Source organism: Pterocles gutturalis, unplaced genomic scaffold (assembly GCF_000699245.1).
Source record: "Pterocles gutturalis isolate BGI_N339 unplaced genomic scaffold, ASM69924v1 scaffold22090, whole genome shotgun sequence".
Classification (NCBI taxonomy): domain Eukaryota; kingdom Metazoa; phylum Chordata; class Aves; order Pterocliformes; family Pteroclidae; genus Pterocles; species Pterocles gutturalis.
The window spans coordinates 5,424-16,277 of NW_010141393.1; the positions used below are offsets into that span (position 1 = coordinate 5,424).

At 40.7% G+C, this 10,854-nt stretch overlaps 1 protein-coding gene across 1 annotated transcript in view; it reads left to right on the top strand.

The window, feature by feature from the left end:
• Window positions 1-1,659: 1,659 nt before the first annotated feature.
• The window catches only part of GPR158 (G protein-coupled receptor 158), a gene marked incomplete at its 5' end in the record, with an annotated part of 21,191 nt that continues 11,996 nt past the window's right edge, over window positions 1,660-10,854 (top strand). The window contains one exon of the mRNA XM_010084013.1: window positions 1,660-1,898. Coding sequence (XP_010082315.1) covers window positions 1,660-1,898 — 239 coding nt within the window. The remainder of the gene's footprint in view (window positions 1,899-10,854) is intronic.

Here is a 10,854-nt window from a genome sequence, read left to right on the forward strand (position 1 = left end):
GGAGCAACTGTCGGGAGGGAAACAGCTGAATAATGTTGAACATATTCAGATCCCTGCCTTCACCTGATGCACACTGTGAAGGCTGTGTTTGTAGTCAAACGATGATTCATTTCTATGGATGTGGAAAAGCTTTTGTGCTTCTGCCTTAAAGGACACTGCTCTGTTGTTAGTTTGAGAGGCAATGCCAGTTGCTTCTGCCTTCTCTTAGACAAATATAAGCATACATATTAATCTGGAGCATGGTTTTGGTTGTTTGGGGTTTTTTTTTGCTGAAAAGGCGAGCCTGGCCCTGGAACGGGGAGGTGGCTTGGTGCTCGGTACACTGAAAGACTTGAGAGATGACAAGGGCATTTAAAAACTCAGCTTTCTGAAAAAATTCAAGTTCCCTAAACGCGAGCCTGCCCCTGGAACAGGGAGGTGGCTTGGTGCTCAGTACACTGGAAAGACTTGAGAGATGACAAGGGCATTTAAAAACTCAGCTTTCTGAAAAAATTCAAGTTCCCTAAACCTCAGTGATAATTTGTCCCTTCATGGGTATCTAGAGTACTCACTGGACATGCTCCTGCCCGGGAATCAGGACCCACTGTGGTTTTGAGGACAAAATCACTGAAACAGCTCACCTCTTTGAAAGGCTCCTCACACCAATCACTAAAAAAGCCTTTAAACTCCAGCCCATCCACTTCTAAAGGTTTGGGTACGTGAAGACTTCCATGATAACCTTTCCTCACTGCCCAGCCTCAGTAAGTTGGCAGGGTCAAGGCAGGAGCACTGCAGTGGCAGGGAGGGGGTTAGATGCTTCTGTCAAATCCCATGCTGCAGACAACGCAAAGACATATTCTGTGCTACGTGAAGAGTCAAACTACTCCTTCTTCCTAAGACAATTTCCTCAAAATTTGGTTGCCCTCGTGCTTCCAGCAGGACCGTTTTCTGGTTTAGCAGGTGGTGATGGGCAGAAAGTGCAGGTGATATTGCCTTGAACAGTTCTTGGTGGGAGCAAACCTGTCCTAATAGTAAGTGCAAATATTTTTAAAATGAGTGTTACATGTTCAGTGGCTGTTACGTGGTATATGTGCCTGATATATGATGTGGCTTTTCTTATGATGGTTCGGTCCCAGCTCAAAAAACATGTTGTTGCCTCTAAACAAGTCAGAAACCACTTAATTAGCAAAGTGCCTCCCACAGTTATTTCTACAAGGAGTAGGTTATTGTCTGAGAAGCATCAAACTCAATGGGAAAAATATTCAAGAAGTGCTAATTTTTTCTCTGGAAATAGCGTGATTGGGGATGAGCAGACAGACATCATCAAAATGAAATCTCACACACGTGGTTGTTGTTTTGTGGAAATGACCTTCCCTTTTCCAAAGACAGAAGTCTTCCACTGGGACCTGGGAGGTACAAAACAGCTTGACAACGCAGGATGTGAATGTGTGTCTCTAACATAAGCATAGCTAATATTTTGTATTATTGCTATGTGCAACTCTCTGGGCAGCAATCCGTTCCATTTAAATGTGATGACTATGAAAATAATGTTTCAAATTTCACTCTTGTACATACTGTCAGGGGAAAGAATGTTGATAATTTTTTTTAATAATCTGATAGTGAATAAAATGAAAATCTAATTCCTGCTAGTGCTCTTCTTACACTGTCTGATTTTTTCAGGGTTTTGAAGGTATTCCTGTCCCGAACTGCTCAGCGTATCCCATACATGACGGGTGGGAGAGTGATGAGGATGCTGGCTGTTATTCTCCTGGTAGTCTTTTGGTTTCTTGTTGGCTGGACTTCTGCAATAACCCAAAATTTGGAGAGAAACATTCCGCTTATTGGCCAAGGGCAAACATCTGACCACCTGATCTTCAATATGTGCCTCATAGACCGCTGGGATTACATGATGGCTGTTGGTATGTTCATTTTCTAGCTTATCTTTAATTTCTAAAAGAAAGCTTGTTTGCCTTTTCTTTTGTCTTCATTTAGAATATCTTAAAGTTTTATCAGACTGCATAATATAACGTGAAAAGCTTCTAGAAATAAAATATCAGTATATTTGGTTTTTAATGGGCTGAGAAGTAGACATAATTAAAATTCTGAGACTTTTATGACTTTCAAAGGTTTGTAACTTGGATTGTAGTAACAAAGTGATGGGTGCTCAAGAAATGTCATTTTTGAAGGCAGAAGGTATCTAGCTCTTCTACACTATTAAAGCGAGAAATTGTGGTGAGATGAATGGAGGGGTTTTGCTTCTGCACTATAGAACTGGGCAGAGCTCTCATGTGTGAGAAAGGAAAGAACTTGTAAGACCACTCATTCTTAACCTTAAATAAATTAGTATCAAAGTAATGGGAACAGGAAATGTTCATCAAACATCCAACTTAATGTATGTATTAGATATGCTCTCGGTGCTTGGAATAGGCAGGAGCTAAAAAATGACACCCCGCAGAACTCATATTAAGGAGACAAATAACTCGTTGTTTTCTTAATTTTGTAAGATGGTGGATTCCCCATGCCAGGGTTCAGTTATACAGTGTAACATGCTTCCTCCCAATGGCCGGACAGCTTCAGTGCTTCTGCACCTTGAGCTGTTGTTTCTAGTACAGCCCACGTGTGCCACCCACTATCTCAAATACATCAGTGTTTTGAAATCTGAAATAAATTCTTACCTTTCTGCCCTTTCCCTGCTTCCCCCATGGACATCCCATGGACAGAGCTGTGCTACTGAGGATTAGGGAGAGAGGTAACGGGGGCTCCCCCCCATGAGAGTGCGGGCGAGATGGACAGAAGTAGCCTGGGGGTGTGAGGAGTGTTTTCTCTGAGCCTGCTGTACAGAAAGCCAGCATAGTAATGCACAGCAGTCTGAAAGGGCAGAACACTACTGCCAGCTTCACCAAGGACTCTCTGTGGCTCTAAGGTGCCCCTGTGCTCTGCTCTTCTCTCCTTAAGATCTCAGAGGCAGTCAGGCACACTGGTACCCCATGTGTCACTGTGCTCCCTGGTAAACCATGCAGAGGGGAGTATAAAGGAGTACGTTTTGAAATGCTTCTCGATTTGGGCCCTTTTGGAGGGGTGTACTGATAAAATACAACTATACTTTACAGTAATGCAATAGTACTATTGCCAGAGATGATGTAAAATTAATAACAAAAAATAATCATATGTGGAACACTTGATGACGTCATCTGCACAAATCCATTTTGCATCAAAATTTTACTGCATTTCACAGCCAGTAATACAGTGTAGTTTTATTAAAACTTTGATAGTGGTGGTTGTTGCATAATGGAAAACAAATGGTTTTATTTTCTGGATTCTATAGCTATGGTAGTGAAGTGATTAACAACTCAGGTCTTAATACCTAATTATGATCAGTAGTCCTTTTTTGATAAGATATTACGTAAGTTGCTGTCTGCCTAGTGTTGGAAAGAACAAGGATCATTTCTAAGGTATATTTACATTTAGAGGAGTTTTTAATATTTTTCAAAATACAAATGTGTGTGCGTATATTTATTTTTGAGTTATTATTTTTATTTATGTATTAAATTTTATTTATTGTTATTATTTTTTATAGGTTGTTATTGTTCATAGCAGTCCGAAGAGCTTACAGCCAGTAGGAACTAGTTCCAAAATTAGATACTTTGTGTCAGAGATGTGTCAGGAGAAATACCCATAATGCAGAACCCCTTTTATTCCTATCATTGACTGGGAGCAGCCTTGCAAAAAGATTCTATGTGGTAAATAAATTAATAAATGTTGATATTTTATTTAAAATGCAGAAATAAAAATGCTGGATGATAATTTATGAAAGCTTGTTTTTTCATTTAATTTAGTCAAGCACAGTATTTTGTATAAAACTAGCAAGTGTTTTGGAATATATTCTGTCACCTGTAGCCCTTGCTGGGATACCTCCCTGTTTCACTCAGCTGTCAATGCTTCACTGAAATGTGGAGAGGGAATTTTCAAGGTCGCAGATTAGTGAAGTGAGAATTAACAAGGCTCTGTTAGAAAGTCGTAATGAGATGAATCCTTTATGATACCAGAGATTATTGGAGTTAGGATTTATGAGGCATTTTCCATACTAATCATGCTACTTAGGCTCTATCTCCGGAGAGTTTTATTGCAGTGAATGTTTTATATTTACATTTCCATTAAGTTTAAGAAGATGCTCTCTGTGAGAGAAGTAGGGACTTAGACACAAAGGCTGTCAGCACTTCTAGTGTTGCCTCTGTACTCTGTGATATGCTGATGAGAAAAATTAGCATTCAGTAAATCTTATTCTATCTACATAACATAATGTGAGTATACATTTTCCTTGAGGTTGGATACTTGTTGATAGCTTATTTGTCACTTGCCCAGATTCTTTTATTTCCTTTTTGTTCATTTCTGCATCATTTTCAAGGTTGGGGCATCTGTCTCATTGCCAAGCCGTGGCATGGTTGACAATCTGAGATTTTGGAGAAAGACCTGAGGGCTTGGAAACACTCACCCACAAAGCCTTTTTCCTATGGCCTGAATATATTCTATAACTCTACTTGTCATAGCCAGATTCCAAGTTAGAAAAAAAAACAAGTGATAAACTTTTGGTACCTAAGGGCTTGCAGTGTCACAAATCAAACTATTATTCTGTATCCTGAGGGAAAAAATCTATAAGTGAAATAGATATCAGCACAGAATTTAGAAGAACTGCTTACAAACTGGGGAAAAAAAAGCAAAATAATAAGTTTAATGAACAAAGCCCCAGGCAGGCGAGAAAGGCAGGCAGGGAGAGAAGCATGCATGCACAAACACAGACAAAGAGCAGAGGTGAAATCTCAGCAGGTGGATGTTCCTGACTTCAGCAAAAAATTCACTGAGCATGGATTGAGTTTGAAATGTAGTTTTTAAAAATCCTCCTGATGCATTCTGTGTGTGTTTTTCAATGTTTTATTTAAACCAGGAGCAAACGGCAGGTATTAACTAAGTGTGTGGAGCTATTTTTCCCCAGCACCTGGCTGATTCCTGGCTGGCAGGAGCTGGGCTGCTCCCGCACAGCTGACCTGAGCTCTGCCAGGGGCCACTGATGGGTGGGTCATGCTTTGGGTCCTGGGCATCAAGAGGATTTCAAACATGAGGCTGTGTTGTGATTACTGTATACCCTCAGCCAGGAAAGGGAACAAAATAAGTATTTCAGGCTGTTCCCAAAAGAACTCCCTCCCACTGTTCGTTTGTTGCTATTTAACCAATATAACCTTTGCATCTAAAGAGGCTATGAGTTGCCAGGACAGGCTCTGGCAGATTGGGCATTAAGACTGCCTGTACAGTTTTGAGCTAGGGCATTTTAATACTGCCTTATGAGGCCCTTTATTCAATTTTCTACAGGCCCTCTGCTGCATTCGGTGAATGAGTGATTATTATTTCTTTTTGTTATCCCCATTTGATGTGGCCCTATGCCATATTCGGAGTGTGTTGCTCAGAGCATGCAATGAATAAAGAACTGTTTGTTTCCAAATGGGCATTTTTAAGCCATGTTCTGCTTAGCATCGATGTACAAAGTTTAAAGCCAAAATTGTCAACAGTAACTATCCTTTTTGAGTGTCTGTCTTGAGACATCTACGGACTGGTTTTCCACAGTACTGTTTATAGCCTTCTCTGTGTGGAAAGCACAACCAGGAGGCACTTGTTAGAATCCAGCAGTGATGGAGATCTGGCTTCAGTTGTCACATTAGATACTCAGAAAATGTATCATGTGAAAATAATGATCACTTCTGAAAAGCTTATTCTAAGTGATAAGACCAGGGCTGTATAAAATGTTTGCAGCAGAAATAGGAAAACAATCCTGTTTTATGAAGGAGCGTTCCTGTCCCTTTCCTCCTTGTAACCCACTCCTCCTGCCACCGTGTACACCTCTTTCACAGTCTGCATCACCAACACTGTGTGCGGTTTGTGTCCCTCATCTCTAGGATGTGGTAAATCTGGAAGAGGTGTGGGGAAGAACGACAATACGAGTGGTGCAGAATGTCTCTTCTGTGAAAAGAGACTGAACCAAGTAAGACAATTCACTCATCTCAGATTAACTTCCTATACCAATTTAATTTAAAATAAAACATGCTTAAGAATGATGGAGAATGAAGTTTTAAAATAAACAAAACCAACCGATTTATTTATTTATTTATTTAGTGATGACCAGCCAACATTTTCCTGTTTTCCTTTCTCAAATATAGCTGGAACAAATTGAGCAGTTTGGGTTGCATTACCCCCTTCAGTAACGTTGCTTTTTCTTGGTATCTGCTATATCACAGGCAAAATCCCATAGCCTTTATTTAGGCACCATTTCTACAAAGTATTTCTGATAAGGAAACCATATCTGGGTTACCTTAGCCGCATGTTTATATTTTGGTAAATGCCACATTCAGATACTTTTACAAGCCACCTGAGGGAGGTGATGGGTTTGGGAGAGGCTGAAAGATGCTCTGACTTCTTCCTGTCTTTGCAGCACCCTTTTTTGAATCCACTTCTCGGAGTGCTCCAAGTCTTTCCAGCCCTTCAAGTACGTTTGTATACCATTGCCATTTACTCTCATCCTCTTTAAGGTGTGAGAGAAGAGTTCCCAGACTCAGCTTGCTTTCAGCTGCTGGTGGATGATCTTTCTGATTCTGTTCTCCCCTTTTCATCCACACACAAGTGAAGAGGATGATGGGGCACACAGACAGAAGAGTGTTGCTAACAACAGGGGGCTGTGGAAGAAATGAGGCAGAAGAGCACATCTGTGTAGAGGAAGGAATAAAATGCGGGAGTATAGGGCTAGGAAAAGTGCAGAAATGAGGGGAGTTCCTGGAGGTTGTACGCCTGGGCGCTGTCATGTGTTTTGTCCAGTGAGACTGCAAGGCATGCTGCTCACTCTCAAGTTGGTGGATGTATCTCCATGGCCAGCAAAAACTATCTGTAGGTCACCCTCAAGCCATGGGTCCCACAGACCATGGGTCAGTGTGTCCTGTGCATTACTTTGAGTGGATCTGCAAAGCAGTCCTGTGGCTGTGTGGGGGATGGAGACTGATGTCCCCCCGTGGACCCTTGCTCTTCTTTCAGCCTTGCACAGCCACAGGCCATGGACGTTCTGATAGATAAAAAAGTCAGGATTTGGTACCTTTAGTTCTTACTCCACACACAGGTCTCTGTATTGCTGTGCCTAGCTAATTGAAATGATGCTGAGATATGGTAAGACAGACAGATAAACCTCTGGTAATTTATAATTTGCTAGGAATAACTCAACAGTAAAGACTTAGACATGTGATCACAGTTCATTAAAATGTAAGAAAATCCTTTCAGATGAAGAAAAAACTTCTCCTATGATATGGAGCAACTCTCCAGGTGGGAGATTGGATGCAGCGAGACAGAAAGAGACTGTGCTGGCTGGCAACATAGGAGCAATCGAGGACACAGTTTTTTTCCTATTTTAAAATGGTGCATACTCAGCTCCAGCCAGCACCCTGTGTGAGTGAACGGATGGAAGAGATGCTTTGAGATCCATATCTCACTTCATTTCAGTAAAGGGGACTTTAGTCTGATGAAATTAAGAGAGACGGAGAAGTAGATAAGTAGTTGTAGCTGTGTTATGGATGTAAGTAGAGCTGTAATCAGTAATTTGTGTCCAAAACCAAGGAAAAAATGGTATAACTATTGGAACAGTACAGTTTTGCCAACAGTGCAAACTTAGTGAAGTCGCAGCTGTAATGGGCTCTCCCTTATTAGTCTAAGGAAAGGCTGCAGAGCACATCATTGTCTGTGGAGAGCAGTGACCTGCTCTTGGCCTATGACAGTGCTTTTTAAGCCAATGAAGGTGGTCAGACATAGAACATCACACAGAGCCATGAAAATTAGCTCTAATCCTTCGGGGTAACTGCTTTTTGCAGGTAGCTTTTGGACAGCAGGGTGTGAGCAAGCACAGGGATGGGTATCCTGGCTCCAGGGAGCTCCTTTCAGCAGCTCTAGCCCACAGCCATCTCCACTGAGAGGCCCGCCTGAAGAAGCACAAGAGAAGGGCATTTCTGGCAGGGTAGGAGGGCTGAGAAGCAACAAGGACAGCCTGAAATAACTCCTTTCCTTTCCTAACCGTGGTGGGAAGCAAATTCACAGTTTAGGATTTAAGCTATTCACAAATACGGGTAAATTTATTTCCACTGTCATCTTGCAGTGACAGGGTGGCATTATCCCCATTTTACACAGCCAGAGCTGAGGCACAATGAGTTTAGGGTTATATGGTCCATTTAATCTGGGTGCCCATTTTGCAATGCCTTTGGCTCAGTTACAGAGTTTAGTCAAATCTATATATAACATGTTGTGTGTGGTCTCACTGGCTACAAATACAGCACTGTGTACTTAGTTCTGCTGCAAATCAAAGCAAAAATGGCTGGGCTGGCACTCAAATAGCAAGAGAAATGCTCTCTGGGATTATCTCTGCAAAGTTTGGCTTGAGTGGGGACTTTTTTCATTTATGTAGAAGCTTGAGGTACAGACATAGTTAGAATTAAGTTCTCCTGCATGTGCCCAAGACTGCTTTTTTTTCCCCTGCAGTGTTTTTTCTAATTCACTAGACATCTAAATGTCTTTTGCAACAAATTACAGAGGTTTCTTCATTAGCCAACCTTGATTTATCTCTGGAATTGCTCTGTCACATGCATTAAATTAGTCTTGTATCTTAAGAAATTATATGGTTAACTGAAGATTATATATGCAAAAGAGAGCAAGTTAAGGTGGCATACGTGGTATTTTTATTTTAGTGCTGTCCGGTTCTTAAGGCCTCTGAGAAGGCTTCGTGTGTAAGCCATGTTCAAAAATACAGCTTCACATTTCTTGATTTTTCCTGTTTCCTTACATGATCTTTGCTTTTCTGAATCCATCTTTTCTTACCTCTTCTGATGTCATGCCCTTACTGCTTTCACTCCATTGGTCATCTGTGGGTGTTCTCTTCCCATACCCACACAAGTGTAAGAAGGCTTTCAATGACTTCTCCAAATCTTGAAAGAGAGGAAAGTGACTTTGATCACTGCTTTCAGTTCATCGTATCTTGCTCTGCAGTTCTGTGTAGTCAGGCAGAGTACAGACACCTGCAGAGCAGGCAATGAGAGACGATATGGATTAACACGGGAATTTACTGGTGCTGGGGGCTGGACAGGCGGCAGTAGGTCAGTCTGTGTTCCCTGTGCTGTGCCAGGCACAACGCAGCTGGGATAATCGGACACGGAAAGAAAATGTCACAGAGACTGTCTGTGGACATGGCTTTGCCTTATACTGGCTTTAAACATGAAAGAATAATTTGCAACACAGACAACTGCATGTTTAGCAAAACCTAGTAAATACATTAACCCAGATCTTCAGAGGAAGTTTGATTAAGTCAGTAATACCAACCCTGAGCCTGTCCCTCTCTGTAGAGCAGATACATATCAGATACTGTGAACATATATCATTGTCCTTTGTTATCAGAAGATGCTGAATATGAGCAGTGGCCTAGACAAATCCCAAGCGAGCAGACGTGATGCACTCTTAGTTGTAACAGGCCGATGGCATCAGACATGAGTCTGGTCCAGTGTATTGGATGACCAAGCTGAGTCTTCCAAAATGCTCCATTTTCTAAAACCATGATGGGCATTGCAAACCAAAGGAACAATCATGTGTTTTAAACACAACAGGATATAATTAAGCAGATTGATTAGTTAGTGCAAAGACCAGATAAAAGGTTATGTGGATAAGAAATAGGTAATGACTAGGAGGAGAGATACTTAAAAGATTCATTCATTTGTGCACATGACATATTGAGCCCACTTTACATTTTTACCTTGTCTTCCATTCATCACTGCATTCATTTATGCCTTTAAAGAAATTGCATTTTCTTACTCTCTTATCTGTCAGAGATTTGCATCTGAAATCTGAATGCCAGGTTTGGACAGTTCTAGAGTAGCTACTGCAAGTTTTTTCAGAGCTCTTTTATGCTTGGTTTTTCTGACTTCACATTTTCTGTCCAGATAGATGTTGACAGCTCTCTCCTGGGAATTTCCATCATTTTTTCAGAAGTGGAAAAGAAGCTATTTCTTGTTCTTGTGCTTAATATATAAAATGGGCTAATTTATAAGCCTTATGATAAATCATACTCAAAGGAACAAGATAATGTGTTTGAGCTTTGAGTTTGGTCTTGGCAGGTTTGCAGTATGCTAAGATATTCCTCTAGTGGTCAGGAAGTGACTCTTCTGCTCCAGGCTTGTAGTGGAAAATTATCCAGCAAGCTAAACAGTAATGTCATATCACATATCGCATCTCACAGATTTTAATCATTAAAGATATTTGGTGCAAAACAGTCACTAGTGTGCCATGGACAGAACCAATAAAACCTCAGAGATCAGTGGTACATAAAACCTTCCTGCATGGTGGCCAGAGGTGCTCCAGTATCTGTCTACCTGTCTGTCTATCTATCTATCTATCCATCCATCCATCCATCCATCCATGCTGTCTATTTGAAGTTAGTCATGTCTGTGTTTTTCATCAGTGTAATAAATACATTAATATGTCACCTTATTTTATATTGAGAAACCAAGCATATAGAAAAACAATACAGCAAAATTTTATAACGCCTTCATATTTTTGTTACAAATCACACTAATAGTCTGTAGCTAATTATATTAACTTGATTTCCCCCCTCAAACACAGCTTCTACATGATATATTTAAGCTGTGTAATTAGTAGTTTAAATAATAAATTGGTTTTCTATCAGTCTGTTTTGTTTGTTATTACTAAAGAAATTATTGTAATGCTGGGCTCAGCAAGTATAGGAACTCTGTTATTTTACCTTGTGTTTTAAAAGCTCTTCCCTATTTGTGTTGCAAACCAGATGTCACACTA